Below are 23,234 nucleotides of genomic sequence, written 5' to 3' on the forward strand. Positions count from 1 at the left end.
CAAAGGGCCCCCTCTTTCAACTCCTGGGTTCCACCCTCTCCCTAATTCAGAAAATGATAGAATCTCACTCAGCCAGATCTCCCACCTGACTCCATGTGTAATGGCCTGCAAGTGTCTCCCTCAACCCTCAGACAAGCTCTTCCCAAGACAAAGGAGCTTTTAATTTTAGCACTCCAGTGCATGATGCGCTGGTATTGCTAATAACCATTCTCTCACCGATCCACACATCCATCTACCCACTTACCCACCCACCCACTCATCTACCCCTCCATCTATCACCCAACCATCTACCCACTATCCATCTATTCTTGGTCTGCCTGGCTCTGGGGCCTGTCATCCTCTAGATGCTTTGCCTCAGCCTTGGTACCAATGGACTGGCATTATGTCATATGCCACAGCCCCTGCAGGTAAGAATATTTCTGCTTGCCCTGACTGTCTGTTGGTTGGTTGCCAGATCCCTTCCCTCCTCTGATCACAGAGAGGCTGGAAGCCTGCAAACTACATTTGCTAGAGCCCTTACCAGTGGGCTTCCAATTTGTTCCCACTGGTAGGAAGCACTGATCAATCAGAAGGCAGTAAAGTTCCTGGATCTGGGGGGTTTTTTAGTGCTGGCAACAGCAGCAGTCATCAGCAGGCAGGCACACACCTTGGTCTTGTTCAGCCAGCAAGGTTCTACCAGGAGCACCCTCAGCAGCCCTGTGATCCCCAGGCACTTCTGGGTGACACCTGTTCCTCCAGCCTCCATGTAAAAGTGCACTTTTCCTGCACTTACCAATATTTGGGCAATCTCACCTTTTCACTCTCTCTTCTCATTTTTCCATCAGTTTTCATAACCAGTCCCCTGCATTAAATCCACTCTGAAGCGCCTGGGCAATTTCCATTTTCCTGACTCTTCACTGACTGATAATGTCCTTGGTAGCAGGAATGACTTCCTAGAAATAGACCCTTAATGCTGGAAATCGGGGATTGGTTATCTGCCTGGATTGGGCTGGAACGCAGTAATGACCTCACTGTCAGAGGGGATGTGGTACCCTGGAAAAGTCACAGCATTCAGTGACAAAACTAGTCCTTACAACATCACCTATTTTAAGTGCCTGGGGTGAGGTGTCTCTTGAAGGCAAAGCTGGAGACCAAATGGCTGAAGCCCTTCATGTCACGGGGACAGCTAGAGAGACTGTTGGCTTCTGACTACACTGGAGGCAGCAGAAGTGATAAACCCAACTCAAGACTTGGATAGAAAAACAGACAGCATCTTGGATAACCAGAAAAGAACCTCTTTAATATCTTGTAGCCATAAGACTGATACAACTGAAAACATAACCCTAAATTTGATCCTGCAGGTTGCAGTTACAACACAAGTTGAATTCACAGCCTTGCCGGAACTCTTTTTTTTTTTTTTTTTTTTTTGAGACGGAGCCGGAACTCTTATGTAAAATTTAGGGCATTGGATCTGGAAGGAGTGGGACCCTGAGAATCGTAAAGGGATATTTGGGTGGACTTGAGCAAATCCAAGAACCCTGAACTGAGGAAGAGCAGTGTGAGTGTATGGTCAGGGGCTCCGTGAATATTCCTGCCTACAACCCCAGCCTCACAGGTGATTCAGCCTTCTCCATACCAGCCCAGCACTGGTTAGCCGCTCACCTTATGGCTCGAGGCAGGACCCTTCGCAGGCTTGCAGCTGAGTGGGAAGTTGCTGGAAGTTTTATGTTTATTGCTTTCAAGGCCATCTGTCACCACAAGCAGACATAAGACCTCATATCACACAAGCTCGATGCCACCAAGAGGACGGGAGCTGGGCTGGATCCTGAGCCCTTCAAGTGGCATGGGCTTTGGCTTGTGACCCCGATTGAGTTTCAGTCTCATCTATCAAATAGGCCTAATAATAGGCATGTCACGGGACTGCTGTGAAAACAAAGTGGAATAAGATTGCAACGGGGCCGGGTGAGGTGGTTCACACCTGTAATCCCAACACTTTGGGAGGCCAAGGCGGGTGGATCATTTGAGGTCAGGGGTTCGAGACCAGCCTGGCCAACATGGTGAAACCCCGTCTCTACTAAAAATACAAAAATTAGCTGGGCGCGGTGGCACGCACCTGTAATCCCAGCTACTTGGGAAGCTGAGGCAGGAGAATTGCTTGAACCCGGGAGGTGGAGGTTGCAGTGAGCCAAGATCACACCACTGCACTCCAGCCTGGGTGACAGAGCGAGACTCCATCTCCAAAAACAAAAACAAAAAGATTGCAACGGGCCTGACACTTTCTCTTTCATTCTGAGTAGCCATGTAACCCTGAGTGGGAACTAGGAGACATTGTCCTGCAGTCTGTTCCCTCCCTCAGCAGCTGGCATGGAATGAGATGTGGCCCTGGGCCTGGTGCAAGATTTTCACTTGTTTTGTAAGCATTAGCCACAGCTTTCCTTGATGGGCATGTGTTGACATGAGGCTGGGCCTCACCTCCCTGCAGTGGACCAGAAATCCCAAAGGAGCGACTTCTTATGGCACAGCGGATCTCATGCATGATGACATCACTGCCCCTTCCTAGGAAACCCCACAAAGTCACTCTGCTTCATAGCTGGGCTGTGGCCTTGTGGGCTTTTGCACCTGGAGATGACAGGGAACTGTAATGTGGGGGCTGGGCCAGCTGGAAAGGCAGAGCTGCCCAGACTGGGGTCTGGGGTCCTAAAGTCACTGTTATCCTGCGGGGAGACCTCAGCCAAGCCCCAGTGCCACTCAGGGTCTCGCTCTCCACACTGAAGGCTGGGCTGAGGACTGAGAAGAGAGGCCAGACCAGGTAGGGAAGCCCGCCTCCCCCATCCCACCTAAACCACCCCACCAGTTAAGGACAGGGCTGACCAGCAGGTTGCTGTGGGGAAGGCAACAGCATGGGGACAGCACTGCAAGTCAGGCCACACCTTTTACGGAAACGTTCCTCTGAGACCTGCTGAGGAGCTTGGAGAATGAGGAAGGGGGCGGTCCCGGGGCCAGCTGGGTCCACACCCTGCCACGGGCCCTGAGGAGGGAAGGCACGAGTCACTGCCTATTTTGACCGGGCAAGAAAATAGAAACCCACAGGGTGAGGCGGGCAGGAAAGCAGCTCTGTGGGAGACCTGCAGGCCCCCGAGCATCCCCTGCCCCACTCTGGCTCTCGCCCAGATGCATAAACCGGCCCCATGTGGTGGCATCCTTACCAAGGACTCCCAGGTGACCCGATGGGAGGGGTGAGGCTGGGCTGCCAGGCAGACAGGGTAGCACCAGACGGGATGGGCTGGGGGCTCCAGGGCAGGGTGTCTGTGGTGACCTGACCTGGGGAGATGTGGTTATTGCTCTGCTGGAGACCTTGGGCCAGGTCCCACGAAGCCCTGCCTAGCCCCGGCGTGGGTTAGCGGTGATGTAAGGCAGCCCGAGGCGAGGCCAGGTCACACGAGCGGGAGCTTGGATCAGGCCTCCTGAGAAAGCCCTAGCCTCGGTTCCTGGGCCCAGGGCCTCTGCGGGCCTCCACCACCCCAACCCTCCTGGTTCAAGTATTGGTTGTGGGCTGGCCGGATGGAGAGTCACCTGCTAGAACACAGGGGGAGGAATCTTAGGTGAGCGTGGGAACAGGGTGGGGCCAGGCCCATTCCCTCCTGGCTCTCAAGGGCTTCCTGTGGGGGCCTCCTTGTACTGCCACTGCAAGGTGGGCTGGAGGCCACAGGGACACGGCCTCAGCTCACTGAGCTCCTGGGGGGTCATGATGGACTATGTGCTTGAACGTGGGGAGGGACGTGTGGATGGGAAGGGGGTGACCTTAGGGAGGGGAAAGGAGGCCCCTAGCCCTGCTGCCCCGGGACAGTAAGGGGAAGGCCCAGGCCTGGCTGCCCATCCTCTGTGCCTACAACTTCCTCTTTCCTTAAATTCTGCCAGCAATGGGCCACCCCTAGCCGTGGAGGGGACCCGGAGCAGCTCAGCCCACCTCCTGCCTCCGACCTCTCACACAAGCCCTCTGCAAAAGAGCCGAATTCCTGGAGGCCAGGGCAGGAGCATCTGCCACAGGGCAAGGGGCAGGGATGGGGGGGGGTGCTCGGGATGGTGACCCCTGCTGGTCCACGCTGTGACCCACAGCAGGGGTTTCGAGGAGACTCTGGGGCTCCAGGACCCCCATCGGCAGGATGCCAGGCCTCCCTGCACATGCAGGTCTCCATGGTCCTGTGTCCAGGCAGGAAGACCCCTGAGCTGCTGTGGCTGGAGAAGGAATGCGGGGGGTCTCGGTGCCAAGACTGGGGATAGCAAGGAGGTGAGTGGAAAATGCAACCATAGGCCAGCCAGCGCCTGCGCATGGAGTCAAAGGGAGGAGTCACCATGGCAACCACGGCCGCTGCACCGGGGGAGTCGACCTCTCCCTGTACTGCCCAGAGCCCAGCCTGACACCCCCCGAAGCCTGGTGGGAATGCATCACTCCCAAGGGATGTGGTGTTGACTAACCAATGTCTCAGCCCTAAAGGGCCCCTGGCTCCAGGGTCACCCTCCAGCTCTAGAGGAGCAGGGACGAATCTGACCCTTGTTAGAGTTGACACAAGAGGGCAGGACCTGAGCCAGCCCCAGGGGAAGCCAGCATGCCCGGGAAAGGCTGGTCCCACCAAAGTGTGCTGGTGTGTCTCCTGGACTGCACCCAGGAAGGCTGGGTTGGGGAGGAGCCCAGGGCCGGATGGGCAGCAGAGTGTATCCAGCTTAGCCAGCCCAAAAGAGGACACTGATGTCTGGCAGCGGCACAGAAACCCGTCTGATGTTTCTTCCTCTTGGATGCTGATGACGTTTTTGGAGAACAGTCAGCCTCTCTCCCACCCCAGCTCCAAGGCATCTTCTCGGAGAAGGCTCAGGCAGGTGGCCAAGGCCAGCAAGGGGCAGGCCTGCAGCTGCTCAGGCCCCCTTGGAGCTGCTCCCAGCAGACAAGGGTATAGGGGACAGCAGCCCAGGGGGATGGGGTCTTGGTTTCCTGCAGAACCTACACGAGAGGCCAAAAAAAAGGTGGCGGTACCAAGGAGAGGAAAACACCCACGGCACCCACCACCAGCCCGCCTGTAGACCACATCCTGTGTGTTCACATGTGTGAACCGCACGTGCAACTGAGCCTGGCCAGTGCTCCGTCCTTCGCTCTCCTGGTTTCTGTCAGCGAGAGCTGCTCCCTTCCAGGGCCCTGCCTGTACTGGGGATGGGGGTCTGAGAAAGGGGCAGCGCTGGTGGCAGGTGGGGTCTGGCGCTGCCACCCTCAGAAGCTGGCACACGAGGTTTCTTATTGCTCCTCTTGGCTCTGGGGCACACCTTCCTAATTTCCAGAAAGGACACGGGCCCAGGAGAGGTGGCAGCAGGGGTCCCGCACTGGCCCTCCTGCTGATCTCCACGTGGAACCCGGCGGGCGGGATGCAGGCTGGCTCTAGCCCCTAGTGCGGCCCACAGGCCTCCCACCAAGCTGCTGGTCTCTGCAGAGAGGGAGCTGCCGGGATGACCCGGCCTCCCTGCCACCTCAGTTACCGGGTCACCGCCCATCATTGGTCAGCGGCCTCCAGGGATCTGGACGTGGAGCACAGATAAGTGTCCTTACAAAAATAACTCTGAGTCTGTTCCCAGTGGGACCAGGTTCCTGAGAGCACGTAGGGCCGGGCAAAGGCCACGTGGAAGAGTCCGGCAGGGAGCGCTCCCGCCTGCAGGCCAGGGTTACGGCTGCAGGCGCTCCAGGTACTGCGGCAGGGGGTTCTCCTTGACGTACTTCTGGATGTACCAGCAGGTGAGATGGGCCTTCAGGTCCTCCTCCACCACGAAGTCCAGGGCGGCCTGGGAGCCGGGCAGAGAGGACAGCGGTCAGGGCCTGCAGCCGGCACCAGAAAGGTGGCATCGTCTGCTCCCTCCCCAGGCCCCGGCTCCCTGGCCACCCACTTTGCCCTGCTCAGTAATTCTCTTCTTTCAGCATCACCTGGGATGATCCCCACAGACTGGTCCAGTACACAAGGGAAAAACACATCACGTCTCCTCAGGGAGGTACAAGCTCCCATGCCCCAGACAGCATGGAGGGCAAAGGCTGCCTGCAATTCTCCTGGCGGGGTGAGGGTGGAGGAGGGAAGCCTGCCCACGGCCCAGCTAAGTCCCAGCAGCAGCCCTCAGGGCCTGCTTTGCTCTGGCTGTAACTCCCTTCCCCAAGCCCAAACCTCTCTCCAGACAGCCTGGGATTTGGGATTCCCTGATGAAGGGGCTGGGGGCGGGAATGGGGCTCCCACGAAGCACCTGCCACACAGGAGGTGTGTAAGGATCCTGGAGGCTCAGCCACGCCAGGGTCTTGAACAGGAGCCTGGGCCCAGAAACGCTGCCACCGGCCTGGAGAGGACCCAGGGCCAAGAAGCAGGCTGGACTGGCCACCAGGGCCACCGTCTCCTCTGAGGGAGGGTGGCAGCCCCCACGTCCCCGCTCCCACCTGGCCCTGCCGCCTGCCTACCCTACCTTGGCGAGGTGCTTGGCGATGCCGCGCCCACGGTAGGCATCTGGGACCTCGGTGTGCTGCAGGTCCACGATCCGCTTGCCCACGTACTCATAGAGCAGGACGGCCCGGTCATGACATCCTGGGGGTTGTGGAGACAAGTAAGCCTATGCTGACTCCCATCCCAGTGGTCTCAGGTGCAGAGACTGGGGTGGAGGGACAGGCATTGGGGGCCATTCAACTGCTACAGCTAAATCCTGAATAACCTCTCGGCGCCTCAGTCCCCTCATCCATAAAGTGGGGATACAATAAAATGTCCTTCATAGGCTGGTTTGGAAAATTAAATGAGGTAACCTCTGTGACATGCTTACAGCAGTGCTTAGAACACCTGAACCTCTGCTACTACGTCAGTCTTAGCATCCCAGAGCCCTACCACCCCTTCTGTAGCCCTGCTCTCTGCATCCCCACCCCACCACACCCCCGGATCTGGCCCCAGGACCCAGCATTGGACACAGAACAGGGCTCAGCAAATCTGCGACTAAGGCAGAGCATGAAGAGACAAGAGAGGCAGCGCTGTGCCACGCATCAGGACCACCTGCTGGACCCTGACCGAGATGCAGCAGGCAAGATCAGAGGCCCGTGGCAGAGTCCATGACGCTGGACACGGGAGACAGTAACAAATGCGTCTTCACACTCCACCAGGCCTGCCAGGCCTGGAGCTCACCAGTCCACCCCAAACTCCTGCTGGGCAAACAATGAACTGAAGTTTTTTCCTAACCACAGTTTTCAGTGTCTCATCTGTTTGCCTCTCCACCTACCCATCCATCCATCGACCCACCCATCCACTTATCCATCCATCAGATGTTTCCTGAGCCCCAGGTACTGTTTCAGATGCTGGGAATATAGCAGCAAACAAGCCAGACAAGGAGTCCTACCTCCATGAAACCCAAACGGGAGGAAGAATAAACATGAAAAGCAAGTGGATGTGTAGGATGCCAGGGAATGGGGGCAGGTGAAGACAGGAAGGAGAGGGCACCAGCCATTCTGAGGGAACGGTGTTCTGGGCAGAGGGAACAGCCATTGCAAAGGCTCTGAGGCGGGAGTGGGCCTGAATGAGGGGCAGCTGGAGTGGGGTGGCTGAGGGGAAGGGCAGAGATGGGGGCAGGGAGGTGATAGGGCAGGTCCTGCAGAGCCTCCTAAGCATTCTGAGCTGGGCGCCACTGGAAGCCCCTCAGCAAAGGGACGGATGCGATTCACGGATTCTGCTGCCACTGTGGGGAGAACGGATGGGGAGCAGGGGCAGGGAGCCCAGAGGGTGAAGACAGAACACAGACCAGGGCGGGGGCAGTGTGGCTGTGTGGAGCAGTGTTTTGACTGGATGGTATCTGAAAGTGTAGCCAGCAGGATTTACTGATGGCTCGGATGTGGTCGAGCAGGGAAAGGGGAGCCTAGGACAACACTGAGGTTTCTAGTTTCAGGGAGCGCCAAGTGTGTGAATGAAATAAACAAGCTGGGAGGGGGCCGTCAGGGAGGCCCCTCCAATGGAGGGGAAGTCACCGTGCCCAGCTCAGTGGCCCTCCGTCTCTCCTTTGATTCTCCCCAAAGCCTCTGAGTTGAGAGGGGAGTGCCGGGAAGGTGGTGCAGGGGCATGGCCAGGGCAGAGGTTCCAAGGTGGGAGACTCAACACGCTGGCACTTTCTTTTTTTTTTTTTTTGGGACGGAGTCTCGCTCTGTCGCCCAGGCTGGAGTGCAGTGGCCGGATCTCAGCTCACTGCAAGCTCCGCCTCCCGGGTTTACGCCATTCTCCCGCCTCAGCCTCCGAGTAGCTGGGACTACAGGCGCCCGCCACCTCGCCTGGCTAGTTTTTTGTATTTTTAGTAGAGACGGGGTTTCACCGTGTTAGCCAGGATAGTCTCGATCTCCTGACCTCGTGATCCGCCCATCTCGGCCTCCCAAAGTGCTGGGATTACAGGCTTGAGCCACCGCACCCGGCCGGCACTTTCTCCACTCTTTAAAAGCACGCTGTGTTTCACGTGCTTTAACTTCAAAGCCCCAGAGAATCTGCCCCTAAAGCCTGCGCTGGGTGACACGAGGGGAAGGCTGACGGGCCAAGAGGTCCAACCACTAGTCCAGGGCCACCGGAACCGGGGCCAACGGCAGCAAGGAGGCTTTCTGGCCCTTGGTCTCTCCTTTGATTCTCCCCAAAGCCTCAGGAGATGGCTACAATTCATCTCCCCATTTCCAGAGGAGGAACTACTGAGATCCAGGGATCCAAGTCACACAGCAGGCCGAGATGACGCTGGAGCCCAGGCCCGCAGGTCCTGAGCCACAGCCATTCTTTCTGCTCCACCAACACACCTGCTACTTCCTGCACCCGCCATCGCCTAGGCATTTCCCTCTGACCGATGCCCTTTCCCCGTTCCCGCCAGGCCCAGCTGAGGGTTCCCCAGCCCCACTCCCCTCATGCCTGCAGCCCCGCCCCCACACCGGCCCTGCTGCCTCCTCCTTGTGGGCCTGACTGTCCTTCTGTGGACTGTGCCTGCCACCCTGGCCAAGGCCCAGCTGTGGCCACTGCCGCCTGTCCTGGCTACGCAGCAAGGGATGTGGTTCTTGGCTCCCCACCTGCTGGGGTTAATTCAACTCACCCAGGACAGGCGAGCAGAGACAGGAGGCTATTTTGAGACTGACCCGGTCACCAAGGGAGCTGCCTACCTAACCTGGCCATTTAATTACCCCAGGCTCATTAAGGGCCTGCTATGTTCCAGCAGTGTTTGGGCTGCAGGGCAGGCAGCAGTGAACAAAACTGATGGAACTCTTCCTCATGGATCTTACCTACTGAGGAAGACACATAATAAGTAATATAATCATAAATAATACAGGGGCCGGGCACGGTGACTCATGCCTGTAATCCCAGCACTTCAGGAGGCAGAGGTAGGAGGATCGCTTGAGCCCAGGAGCTGGAGACCAACCTGGGCAACATGATGACCCAGTCTCTACAAAAATAAAAATAAAAGTTGGCCAGGCACAGTGACCCACTCCTATAATCCCAGCACTTTGAGAGGCCAAGGCGGGCGGATCACCTGAGGTCAGGAGTTCGAGACCAGCCTGGCCAACGTGGTGAAAGCCCATCTCTACTAAAGATACAGAAATTAGCTGGGCGTGGTAGCGGGTACTTGTAATCCCAGCTACTTGGGAAGCTGAAGCAGGAGAATCACTTGAACCCGGGAAGCGGAGACTGCAGTGAGCCGAGACCGCACCATCGCACTCCAGCCTGGGCAACAAGAGCAAAACTCCATCTAAAAAAAAAAAAAAAAAAAAGGGTAGCTGAGCATGGTGGTACACACCTATGGTCCCAGCTATTTGGGAGGCTGAGACGGGAGGATCACTTGAGCCCAGGAGTTTGGGGCTGCAGTGAGATATGATTGTATCACTGCACTCCAGCCTGGGTGAGAATGAGACCCTGTCTGTAAATACATACATACATACATCACAGGTGATAAGCTGACAGGTGCCAAGGATCACTACACAGCAGAGGAGGGGTGGGTGGGGAGGGGCAGGGCTGCCACTGTAAAGAGGGCATACAGGGACCCCAAAGGAGATGTGGGGTATGAGCCATCCACTGGCGAGAACAGCATGTGCAAAGGCCCTGGGATAGGAGGTTGAAGGAAGAGCAAGGAGGCCAGAGTGGCTGGGCCCGAACAAGCCGGGGGTGAGGGTTGGGAAGCCAAGTCAGAGATCCTGGGGCCAGACCACACAGAGTCCTGCAAGCTACCAAAAAGAGCTCAGCTTTTGCTCCAGCACAGTCCCTGCAGAGCAGGGAGGTGGACACAAGAAGCCTGGCAAGCTCATTTCTGCTCCTCTGTGCATGCCCTGCGTCAGCGTTTCTGGAGTAGCCACCTGGGCCATGGATGGGCCTGACCCTGGGAGGCCTCTGCTTCCCATTGGCCCTCAGTGATCGCACAGCTCAGCCACTACCATATTCCAGGCACCCAGCTCAGGGTAGACACCCAAGAAATATTTGTCCAACTAAAACAACTGCTGTTCTGTCTCTGCCAGACACACACTAGGGCCTTGCGGCAGACCTGTGGACAACTGGCTGGACCAGCATGCCGGCCTTCCCACAGCCGGGCCCGCACCTCGGGCTGTGGCTCCCAGGAGACAGCAGGACAGGAACAGTGGTGGCCCAAGCGTGTGCAGCCCCAGCATGAGGCAGGCTCGTGCTCTGCTCTCTCCACACGACAATCCTCACAACCATCCCACTAAACAGGTAGGATTCTCACAGCCCCATGTACAGATGGGGAAACTGAGGCCCAGGAGGGAGGAGGGTGGTGGTGATCGGCCCGGGACAGGTGAGGTCTCTGGGGCAGAGAGGTGTCGGGACTGGCGTAGGATCACCTGGCAGAGTTGAGACTGGAACTGAGGGCCCTGCCCTGCCCTAGGCTTGCTCCTGTGGCTCCCAAGTGACAAGTACTAACCCCTTCTGTGCTAGTCTGAGGTCTGGAACTCTCAAGGCAGTTCTTAGAGCCTAGCCCAGATAAGGGCCTGGGGCCTGGGCCAGGCCCAGAGGCTGTGCCTGTGTCACTGTGAGATGAGACAGCAGGATCCACGGTGCCCAGAAATGAAAGCGTGGCTGACAGTGCTGCCCTGGTGTCCTGCTCCCATCATGGGGGCTGCGGGCGGTCAGGGGAGGCCTCTGGACAGGTCATGTTTGGGCTGACCTGGAATGAGAGTCAGGGAGGTGTGTGGAGTTGACTGGCGATAGGGCTGAGTCAAAGGAGGGTCTTCAGGCTGAAAGGGGAACAGAGGGCATCTGGGGTGGCCATAGTGGTGGTGGGGCTACACGTGAGGAAAAGATCAAGTTTAAATGGACACCCTACATGGGCCAGACCACATGGCAGTGGGTGGCGAGGAGCCGGGCTCCTGGGCGGCAACCTCAGAGCATCTGGCCAGGGCCTGAACTCCACCTTGGAGGGCCACCCAGTCACAAGTGTCTACACCCACAACACAGCCCACAAATGCAATACCGGTCCTCGCGCTCAACTCCTTGTCCTGCCCCAAACCTGTCTGGAAATCCCAGGAAAATGCCCAAGTCCCCACAGCTTGACCAAGGTCATTGGCTCCTCCTCGCCTTGCCTTTCTCATCTGACCTGACCCTCGGCAGGGCTGTGGACACAGCTTTCTAAACGTGCCTGGGGTCCAGCTGCCTCTCTGGCCACCCTGCTTTGGTGGCTGTTCCCCTGCCTGCCACCTTTCTGCCCAGGGCCTCCGGGAACCCTTCCTTCTCATTCCAGGTGAGCCCAAAGGTCACCTGCCCAGAAGCCTCCACTGGCTGCCCGCGGCCCCCATGATAGGACAGCAGGACACCAGGGCAGCACTGTCAGCCACGCTTTCATTTCTGGGCACCGTGGATCCTGCTGTCTCAGCTCACAACGACACACGCAGTCTCTGGGCCTGGTCCGGGCCCCAGGTCCTTATCTGGGCTAGGCTCTAAGAGCTGCCTTGAGAGCTCCAGACCTCAGACTAGCACAGAGGGGGTCAGTACTTGTCACTTGGGAGCTGCAGGAGCAAGCCTAGGGCAGGGCAGGGCTCTCAGTTCCAGTCTCAACTCTGCCAGGTGATCTTATGCCAGTCCCGACATCTCTCGGCCCCAGAGACCTCACCTGTCCCGGGACGATCACCACCACCCTCCTCCCTCCTGGGCGTGAGAACCCCCCCCAGCATCATGTGGCTGGTCTGAGAAAAGTTAAAGCTACTCTGCTCGTGGGGGACCCGTCCCTGGGTCTCTGTACCCCCATGCTCTCTCTGCCCCTCCCCAACCTCAGGACCAAAGCGGGCCAGGAAATTGTCAGGGGAGGCGATCACAGAGAAAGACCAAAGCTTGCAGACAGGAGACAGGGGCAAGACCTCTGGGAGATGTGGAGTCTACAGAAGGTGTGTTGACCTCTGCTTTCTCCACTCGGCCCACACCCGCCCCGCAAAAAGAGCTGGCGGATCAAAATATATAGATGAGGACACTGAGGCAGACGGAGGCAGAGCCCAGGCTGCCGGAACGGTGGCGCTGGACAAGGACAAGCAGACACCCTGGCTGGCTTTTCCGGCACCTCTGTAAGTAGAGCCTGGATCAGAAAGGAGCCACATGGTGGTGGCTCATTGGTGGATTAGGCAGAGGGAGCTGTGAGCCTGGAGAGCCTCAGCCATAGGTCCCTCCCCTCCCCAGAGGACCCTGGTCTAGCCCAGCCCAACACAGCCAGGGGTCTCATACTGGGGCTGTGATCTGATCACCTCCCAAGGCCTGGGGCTGTGGTCTCAGCTCCACTGCATCCAGGGGTGCTGAGGGAGGCCAGGGGCAGCAGCTGACTCTCTGGGGCCTCAGTCTTCCTGTCTGCAAAATGGGGGTTAGGGAGGATGCAGAAAGTTCCACGGTTCTGCAACCTTCAAGTGTCCCTTCCCTTGCAGCAAGTGGGACACATAGCCCTGCCTGTGAGGGAGAGGGAAGGCTGAGGAAGGGGCTGCCCAGGAGGTGGAGGGATCTCTTCCAGCTGTCTGCAACCTTCAGAAACCATCCTCAGATGAAGGCCAGGGGCTTGATTCTGGCTTAGCTGCCTACAGGCTGTGTGCTTTGGTTTCCCCATCTACGAAGTGATGACAAGCTTGCATTTCAGAACGGGGATGTGGGATCAGACAAGCCCGAGCTCAAGCCTTCCTCTCATCACCCAAAAGCAAGTCACAGCCATGCTTCTTTCCACATCTGTCCAGGATTTAGGCGTTTCTCCCACGCCTCTTTGCAGTGCCTGGACTAGTAAAGTAACCACGTCCCTGCTCTGTCCTGGTCCTCACAGTTTGCTCCCCTTAGAGCAGCAGCCAGAGGGAGCCAGGGCATCCTGTCTTTCTTCTGCTCAGGACCCTCCTAGGTGCCTCAGAGTCAAAGCCAAGCCCACGGGACAACGGCCTCCAGGCCCTGCACCACGTGCTCCCCATGACCTCTCGATCCATCCTGCACACACCAGGCATCGCAGGCACTGCAGAGCTTTGCTCTTGCTGTTCCCTCCACTTGGAACACTATTCCCTCTTGTAGCTCTGTTTCTTGACTCCTTCGGGTCTTCACTGAAATGCCATCCTCCAGGGAGGGGCGTCCTGGACACAAGATTCTAAACAGCAGCCCTGCCCAACATAGCCTCACCTTTGCCCCTGCACCTCTCATGAGAGCCCTCGTTTTCCAGGATACATTAAAACTGACTCTATTTCTTGTCCATTTCCCTCCCTGTCAGCCACACAAGACCCCAACACCTAAGAGTGCTTGGTACACAGTAGGCGCTCAACAAATACTTACGGGGTGAATCACAGCTCCTCCACCTCTGTGGTGCAAGACTTGGGGCAAGTCTTTTCACTTCCCCATGTCTCAGTCTCCCCATCTGTATACGGGAAATGCAGTTTCCCCTCTCCCTGTGCTGTGCGGCTATGAAATAAAGAGACTCCAGGTGCACCGGGCCTCCTAGAACGCTGTTAAGTGCTTAATAAACGAAGCTGCTCAAACTTTTTCCCTCACTCAGAACCAGAGCTCGCAGGAAGAGAAATCGGCCTAGCTCTGCTATGTGGACAGCCTAGGAACACTTCCGCACCAGGAGCCTGGGGCTAGCTGACCCCTCAGCCTCAGTGTTTGTATCACTCAGTGGGCACAACAGCGCCAGCCTCTAGGCTTGCCTTACAGGTCGGGAATGATACCACAGCCTGTTGTCCTGATCAGCTCAGGGAGGCCTGGGTCCAGACTCAGACAACCCTTCTCTGGTCGCAAGACACACACCCAAACCCATTGCGGCCTGGAAGCCCAGAAAAGCCCCACCCTGAGCTGCACGGCCACTCCCTTGGGGGCCTCTGGCCTCCCTCTTCTCTCTCCCTTGGGCTTGTGGCTGGGGAGATCCCCAGCCACATCTGTGGTCAGCTATCTGGGCAGTAAGTTCCAGAAGGGGGTAAGTTTAGAAATATGGCTGGGCATGTACAGCCCTGACCACAGCCAGCTCTGGAGGGCTGTCCTTTGGCTGTACCCACTTGGAAGAGAAAAAAAAAAAAAAAAAAAAAAAAAAACCAATGTATCCCCTCTTCTTTCTATCTTTGAGGATAATGGGCCTCCTGAGCCCCCAAGGGAACCAGAGGCCGCTCTGGAACCTCAGAAGAGAGGATATGAAAGCCATCAGCTCTCTCTCCCAGAGTGGCCAGGGCCCCGAATGTCACCGCCAGCTAAGCCCTGCCGGCACCCCAGCAGTAGCAGGACTGGCCTCTGCCTGGTGGTGTAGGGTTGGTTGGGCCAACGGTGAAGTTCTGGGTGATACTGGGCAATCATTTCCTAAGGTCTCTAGCCTCAGTTTCCTCATCTGTAACACAGGGTAGTATGTCACAACATTGTCAGGGTATTGTGACAGTCCCATCCACGAAGCAGTAGTGGGGCCTGGCTCGACACTGGGCACATTCCAAATAGCATCGGAGATCTGGCAGAGGCCTCTCCTGGCTGAAGCCAAACGTGGCTCACAGGAGCCCCACGGTCCAGGGAGTCAGACCAGTCAGGAGGCCATCCCAGCTCTGTCCAACTCTCGGCCTGACCTCTGGCAAACCTTTCCCTTTCCTGGCCCTCCACCTTCCCTTCTTGAAAATGGGCACAGTGGCCTCTAAGGGCTGGTCCAGCTTGGACATTCCCACTGGGGCGAGGTGGGCCACAGGGAGTTCATGGCCCTGTTTTTGTAGTTTTGGGACCTCCTGAGCGGGATGGGCCAGTCAAAACTTCTCTACACCGGCTGGGCGTGGTGACTCACTCCTGTAATCCCAGCACTTTGGGAGACCATGGCAGGTGGATCACCTGAAGTCAGGAGTTCAAAACCAGCCTGGCCAACATGGTGAAAGCCTGTCTCTACTAAAAATACAAAAATTAGCTGGGCGTGGTGGTGGGTGCCTGTAATCCCAGCTACTCGAGAGGCTGAGGCGGGAGAATCACTTGAACCCAGGAAGCAGAGGTTGCAGTGAGCCGAGATTGTGCCACAGGAACTCCAGCCTGGGTGACAGAGTGAGACTCCGTCTCCAAAAAACAAAAACAAAAACTTCTCTACACTAAAGGAGGACTTGCCCTTGCTTTCTGGCTTCACGAATCACCATCCGGCCACAATTACCAGCACTTATTAATGCCCCACGAGCTGGTCTGATCCTTTACATTTGTCACAGTCTTTCATCCTTACAGCTAGCCAGTGGGGTGTGCACTGGTGTTATTCCCACTGCAGAGAGGGAAAAACTGAGGCACACAGAAGTGAGGCAAATGGCCAGTCCCAGAGCCACTGAAGTCTTGATAGTGATAGTCATCCCCCTCCAACACTCCCCGCAAGGGACCACAAGCCCCTTTTGCGGTCAGCCCCAGGTCCGCAGACCTCCCAAGTGTAGAAAGACTAAGATTCCCAGGGGCAGCAAGAAGCCATATAACACCCGCAGAAGGGGACAGGTCACCGCTGACCACCTTCCCAGGATCTCCAACAGGAGCCTTCAGTGGGTGCCCAACAGCCCTGAACAACTGGGCCTGAGCAGGTGCGGTTCCCCTGCGGCTGAGACTGGAGACCCGCGCAGCCCCAGCTCCTGCCTCTGCCTTTCCAGGGGCCCCTGTCCGCCCTGGCCCCTGTTCTCTCGGGTAGTCTGACCCCGCCCAGCCCGTTCCACTTCCCGGAGCGCCGACCGCGCCCCCACCTGGCCCCGAGGGCAACCCAGCTCGCGCCCGGAGCTCCGGCCGCCCGAGACCACCCCGCGGCGCACGCTCGCAACAGCCTTCCCGGGCGGCGGGCCGGGACCGGGCCGCGGGCGCGCGGGGGACGGGCGCCCAGAAAGGGGGCGGCCCCGGCGGGTCCCGCTCGCTCGCAGACAAAAGGTCGGGGCGGACCGGGGCCGCGTTACCGTTGAGCCGGACAGTGAACTGGCGGCGCCGGCGGTCGTGCTCCACGCGGATGGGGCAGCTCTGCTCCAGCGCGCCCAGCGGCACGGCGGCCGCCGAGTGCGCCATCTGCGCGCGGGGCTGCGGCGCTGGGACCCGGGCGGCGCCGGCGGGGGCCCGGACGCGCGGCGAGGGCCCGGGCGCGCGGCGGGGCTCGGGCGCGGGCGCAGGCGGCAGGCGGTGGGGTAGTTAGGGCCTGGGAGACCGCAGGCGGCGGCGCTGAAACTGACACTCGGCGGCGGCGGCAGCAACAAAAAGGAGGTGGGGGGGCCAGGAAATCAGCTGTGAGGTCACGTGCGGCGCGCAGCCAGTGGACGCGCGGCCTTTTTGTTTTGATACATTCCAGTCACCTCTTAAAGGGACCGCGCCGGCCGCGTTCCGCTCGCAGCCCCAAACAAAACAACACGGGACGCCGCCGGGCGCCGGGCTGCTTTTCCGTCCTGCGTTTGTCCCACGTGCAACTTTGGTACCCCTGCAAGGACCCTTCTTAAAAAGACGTAATAACCTGTATGGCAGCCACCATTTATTAAGCACTTGCTGTGTGCACGACCTGTGTACAGCAAAGCCCTGGAGCACAGGAAGCGCTCAGTAAACACTGCGCTGAAATTTATCACCAGAAACCTGAGAAATAGGTATGCTTGGCTACATTTTACAGTTGAGCAAATAGAAGCCTAAGGCAATGAAAGACATGCATGAATTCTCACGCAGTTAGTGCCCTAGGGCTACTGGTGCTAGGAGCACGTACCCACCCGTGTGCGCAGCCTGGGTGGCTACTGGCTCCTGGGAAGGAATTGTCCTGTGAAGCCTTGTTTGGGATAGAAGTGAAATGCCACCTCTCCCAAGGGAGGCGGAAATGCGGGAAGAGGCCTCGGGGATCCTTGGATCCACTCCACAGATGGGGAGGCTGAATCCCAGAAAGGGGCAGGGACTTGATTGAAGGCACACAGGACTCTTGGGGCTCAGACTTCTTTGAAAGGCGACTTAATTAGGCTCTTCAAGGCTCAACCTTAGATCCCAACCCTCCCCTCTCGTTCACCTGAAGGGGCACTCCTGTTGCCCATAGCTGTGCAGTGAATCACACAGGTTACTTTTAATATTTTGTTAATTACGGTGTAAGCTTCATGTTCATACCCGCGTGACCACCATCCAAATCAAAATACAGAACATTGCTGGTTTCCTAGGGCCCTCTTCCCAGCAATGCCCTACCCTTTGATTTAACCACTATCCCTGACTTCTAGCATTGTTGACTAATTAGGTTTCTCTAGACCATCATGTAAACAGAATCATACAATATGTACTATTTTATTTATTTATTTATTTATTTATTTATTTATTTATTTATTTATTTATTTTAAGACAGTCTCGCTCTGTTGCCCAGGCTGGAGTGCAGTGGCTTGATCTCGGCTCACTGCAGGGTCTGCCTCCTGGGTTCAAGTGATTCTCCTGCCTCAGCCTCCTGAGGAGCTGGGACTACAGGCCTACACCACCACGCTCGGCTAATTTTGGTATTTTTAGTAGAGACAGGGTTTCACCATGTTGGCCAGGCTAGTTTCAAACTTCCAACCTCAGGTGATCCATTCCGCCTTGGCCTCCCAAACTACTGGAATTACAGGCATGAGCCACCGCACCCAGCCCAATGTGTACTTTTGATGTCCAGTTTCTTTTGCTCAATATTTTATCTGTGAAATTCATCCCTGTTGTTGCATCTTTTTCACCACTGAGTAATTATTCCGTTGTGTTAACAAAAAAAGCCAAACTGTAAAATATTTGAAGAGCTTAATCTGAGCCAAATATGAGTGACTATGATCCTGGACACAGCCTCAAGAGGTCCTGAGAACATGTGCCGGAGGTGGTTGGGTTATAGCTTGGTTTTATACATTTTAGGGAGACAGAAGTTACAGGCAAAGACCTAACACCTGTAAGGTGTACATTGGTTCAGCCATCCAGAAGGTGGTGAGGGCTTACAAGTCATAGGTGTATTCAAATATTTTCTTTTTCTTTTTTTGAAACAGGGTCTCACTCTGTCACCCTGGTTGGAGTGCAGTGGCGCCATCTTGGCTCACTGCTACCTCTGCCTACCTGGCTCAAGCCATTACTTTGTCAGATATATTTACTGAGAAAATCCTCTGATCCTCCCACCTCAGCCTCCCAAGTAGCTGGGACCACTGGTGTGGGCCACCACACCCGGCTAATTTTTTTGTATTTCTTGTAGAGATGGAGTTTCAACATGTTGCCCAGGCAAAGGCGATCTGTCTGCCTCGACCTCCCAAAGTGCTGGGATTATAGGCACGAACCACCCGCCCCTCCCCCCTGCCCCCCATTCGAAGATTTTCTGATTGGCATTTGGTTCAAAGAGTTAAGCTTTTCCTAAAGACTTGATGTCAGAAAGAGTTAAGATAAGGGGGGTGTGTGGAAAGCCAAGCTCCTTACTATGTAGATGAAGCCTCTAATAGCAGACTTCAGAAAGAATAGATGGTAAATGTCTCTTTTAGGACTTTAAAAGGTGTCAGACTCTTAGTCAAATCTCTCCTTAATCAGGAAAAGACCCAGAAAGGCAGGGAAATTCTCCACACATGCAAATTTTCCCCACAAGAGATGGTATTGCAGGGCCATTCCAAAATATGTCAAAGAATATGTTTTTGGGTAAAATTATTTCATTTCTTTCGGGGCCTGTTATCTGTCATGTGATGCTATACCAGAGTCAGGTTGGAATTTGGTATCTTAGTGCTACAAAGAGTCTGTTTTGGGTCAGGCACGGTGACTCACACCTGTAATCCCAGCACTTTGGGAGGCTGAGGCGGGCAGATCACAAGGTCAGGAGATCAAGACCATCCTGGCTAACACGGTGAAACCCTGTCTCTACTAAAAATACAGAAAAAGAATTAGCCAGGCGTCATGGTGGGCGCCTGTAGTCCCAGCTACTCCGGAGGCTGAGGCAGGAGAACAGTGTGAACCTGGGAGGCGGAGCTTTCAGTGAGCCGAGATCGTGCCACTGCACTCCAGCCTGGGTGACAGAGCAAGACTCCATCTCAAAAAAGAAAAAGGAAAAGAATGAGTCTGTTTTGTCAGTCTATATATATTTTATGGTTTTTTTTTTTTTTTTTTTTTTTTTTGAGACGGAGTTTCGCTCTTGTTGCCTAGGCTGGAGTGCAGTGGCACGATCTTGGCTCACCACAACCTCTGCCTCCCGGGTTCAAGCGATTCTCCTGCCTCAGCCTCTGGAGTAACTGGGATTACAGTCATGCATCACCACGCTGGGCTAATTTTTTTTGTATTTTTAGTAGAGACGGGGTTTCTGCATGTTGGTCAGGCTGGTCTCGAACTCCCAACCTCGGGTGATCCGCCCGCCTCAGCATCCCAAAGTGCTGGGATTACAGGTGTGAGCCACCGTGCCCGGCCATGATGTATATTTTAATGTTAATTCTGGTCAGTTGTGCCTACACTCCAAAGGGAGGGGGTTATAAACGAGGCATGTGCCATTTCCCTTCCCATCACGGCCTGAACTAGCTTTTCAAGTGTCTTTGGAATCCCCCTGGGGAAGAGGGGAGACCCATTCAGTCAGTTGGGGAGCTTAGAATTTTGTTTTTGGTTTGTAGTGTGGATATACCACAATTTATCCATTCATCTGTTGATGGGCATTTGGGTTGTTTTGCTTTTGGACTATTATGAATAAATCTGCTATGGACATTCTTAAAAATGTCTTTTAGGGTCTGCATTGCAGCATTCCTCTTGTGTAGCTACCAGAAATGGATTGCTGGACTTTTTTATAAGAGAAAATCTGTCTCTGTAACCCAGGCGGGAGTGCAATGGCATGATCACTGCTCATGCAACTTCGATCTCCTGTGCTCAAGTGATCCACCTCAGCTTCCTGAGTAGCTGGGACTGCAGGTGTGTGCTCCCATGCTGGGCTAATTTTCAGTTTCATAGAGATGAGGGCCTCTCTGTGTTGCTCTGGCTGGTATCAGACTCCTGGACTCAAGTGATATCCTCCTGTGTTGGCCTCTCAAAAAGTGCTGGGTTTACAGTCATGAGCCACCATACCCGGCCTTTGCTGGATCTTATAGTAGGTGTATATTCAGTTTTGTGAGAAATTGCCAGAGCTTTTTCCAAAGTGGGTGTACCATTTTACACTCCTGCCGCCAATTTTGTGAGTTTCATTCATTGTCCAGTCTTTTCCAAGTTAGCCATTCTGCATGTGAAGTGGCATCACACTGTAGCTCTCTTTTGCGGCGGCCTGTTGAATGGAGATGTTGAGCCTCTTTTGATATGCTCCTTGGCCATTTGGATATCCTGTTGTGAACACTTTGGCCAATTGTGCCACAATTTTTGTGGCACAAAATTAATTTTTTAAATTTGCAAATTCATTAGAGTGATTTTTGTTGTTCAGTTACCATTCCTTTATCAGATATATTTACTGAGACTATCCTCTGCTAGCGTATTTTTATTGTTATTTTAACCAGTGTGTCTTGTATTGGGGAGTTTGTAAACAAAACAAGGCTAGAGAGTGAGTCTACATGCAAGGAGACAGAAAGTGGTTCTGGGGTCAGATAAGTCCTTGACCTCAGATGGGTCATAGTGGCTGGCACTCCTGAGCAAGCAAGATGTAACTTCGTGAGCGTCTCAGGTGTCTTCTCCATCTCCAGAGCACGTAAGTGGTTTGGGGAGGCCAGAACATGTTCCTGAAATTTCCTGAACAGGCCATACTCGTTCCCAACTCTGGGCCAGTGCACATGCTGTTGTCCAGACATCACCTCCTCTGGGAAGCCCTCATCTCTGCAGTCACATTTATTTAGTGTCTGTCCCCCAGCTATTCTAGATCCAGGGCAGATTCCTCTCTGATCAGTCTCTGGCAGAGCCCAGCACACACCTGGCCCAGTTAAAAGCCAGGGTCTTCCTTGTCTCTGGCTCCCTTCCTTCTCCCCTGCTTTTGAATATCCTTAGCTTACTAGCATCTTTTCACCTTGCAGAAATTCCTTCTGGAACAAGGCTAAACAAAAGAACCAAGTGAGCATTTACCATCTGATCCAGTCAGTGGATGTGCTCTGCCTCCCTATCCTGGGGAAACCGGGCTATGTGGACACCAGGTTATAGACGTAGGATATCATTTATTCAGTCAGTCATCAGTTCATTTAGCAAATATTGGACGCTTACTGCATGCCAGGTACTATTATAAGGAGACCCAACAGCGAACAATACAAAAAACTCCCTGCCCTGGCCCAGTGCGATGGCTCACGTGTGTAATCCCAGCACTTTGGGAGACCGAGGCGGGCGGATCACGAGGTCAGGAGATCGAGACCATCCTGGCTAACACGGTGCAACCCCATCTCTACTAAAAATAAAAGAATTAGCTGGGCGCAGTGGCAGGTGCCTGTAGTCCCAGCTACTTGGGAGGCTGAGGCAGGAGAATGGTGTGAACCCGGGAGGCAGAGCTTGCAGCAAGCCGAGATTACGCCACTGCACTCCAGCCTGGGTGACAGAGCGAGACTCTGTCTCAAAAAAACAAAACAAAACAAAACAACAACAAAAAAACCAAAACTCCCTGCCCTTTAGGAGCTGATGCTCTAGTTGGGAGAGAGACAATAAGCAAAGAGGAAACTAATGATCTGGCCCTTCACATGGCCCAGAGGGAGATTCTGCAGGGGGCGGGGGCGTGCTCCTGGAGGAGGTCATGGTTTCAGATTGGGTGGTCAGGACAGACGTCAGCTGATGTGAAGTCTTTTTTGAAAGGCTTGAAGGAGGGGTCGGGGTGGTGGCTCACACCTGTAATCCCAGCACTTTGGGAGGCCCAGGTGGGCGGATCACCTGAGGTCAGGAGTTCGAGATCAGCCTGACCAACATGGAGAAACCCTGTCTCTACTAAAAATAGCAACATTAGCTGGGTATGGTGGCGCATACCTGTAATCCCAGCTACTCTGAAGGCTGAGGCAGGAGAATCGCTTGAACCTGGGAGGTGGAGGCTGCAGTAAGCCAAGATTGTGCCACTGCACTCCAACCTGGGTGACAGAGTGAGACTCGATGTCAAAAAAGAAAGGCTTGAAGGAAGTGAGGGAGTGAATCAGGTGGCATAGGGGGAAGGGCAGAAAGAGTGGCTGTGCAGAGGCCCTGGGGTGCATTCCCAGAACACAGGGAAGCCAGCATGGGTAGGACAGAGACCCTGGGGCACAGGGGATGAGATGAGAGGTCCTGCAGGCAGATTGAGGGGCCTTTGGCTTGGACTCTGACCTGGGAGGGTTTGGGGCATGATCTTGTCAGAGGTGTTTGAACCAGAGTGACTCCATCTTGAATAGGGGCTGGGTAAAATAAGGCTGAGACTTGCTGGGCTGCATTCTTAGTAAATTAGGCATTTTAAGTCACAGGATGAGATAGGAGGTCGGCACAAGATACAGGTCATAAAGACCTTGCTGATAGAACAGGTTGCAGTAGGCCAGGTGCAGTGGCTCACGCCTGTAATCCCAGCACTTTAGGAGGCCGAGGCAGGCAGATCACAAGGTCAGGAGATCAAGACCATCCTGGCTAACACGGTGAAACCCTGTCTCTACTAAAAATGCAAAAAAAATTAGCCAGGCGTGGTGGCAGGCACCTGTAGTCCCAGCTACTTGGGAGGCTGAGGCAGGAGAATGGTGTGAACCCGGGAGGTGGAGCTTACAGTGAGGCAAGATCACGCCACTGCACGCCAGCCTGGGCGACAGAACAAGACTCCGTCTCAAAAAAAAAAAAAAAAAAAAAGAAAGAAAAAAAAAAACAGATTGCAGTAAAGAAGCCAGCCAAAACCCACCAAAACCACGATGGCGATGAGAGTGACCTCTGGACGTCCTCATTGCTCATTATGCACTCATT

General features: G+C 55.2%; 1 protein-coding gene across 1 annotated transcript; it reads right to left on the bottom strand.

Annotated features, from left to right (window-relative positions):
• Positions 1-1,253: 1,253 nt before the first annotated feature.
• NATD1 (N-acetyltransferase domain containing 1) lies at positions 1,254-16,691 on the bottom strand. Its single transcript, XM_015118822.3, has 3 exons — positions 16,361-16,691; positions 6,463-6,581; positions 1,254-5,802 (listed from the first exon to the last, which is right to left on the bottom strand). The coding sequence occupies exons 1-3, from the start codon at positions 16,464-16,466 to the stop codon at positions 5,686-5,688; spliced, it is 342 nt and encodes a 113-aa protein (XP_014974308.1). The 5' UTR covers positions 16,467-16,691; the 3' UTR covers positions 1,254-5,685.
• Positions 16,692-23,234: the final 6,543 nt, after the last annotated feature.

This window comes from Macaca mulatta, chromosome 16, assembly GCF_049350105.2.
Source record: "Macaca mulatta isolate MMU2019108-1 chromosome 16, T2T-MMU8v2.0, whole genome shotgun sequence".
Taxonomy (NCBI): Eukaryota; Metazoa; Chordata; class Mammalia; order Primates; family Cercopithecidae; genus Macaca; species Macaca mulatta.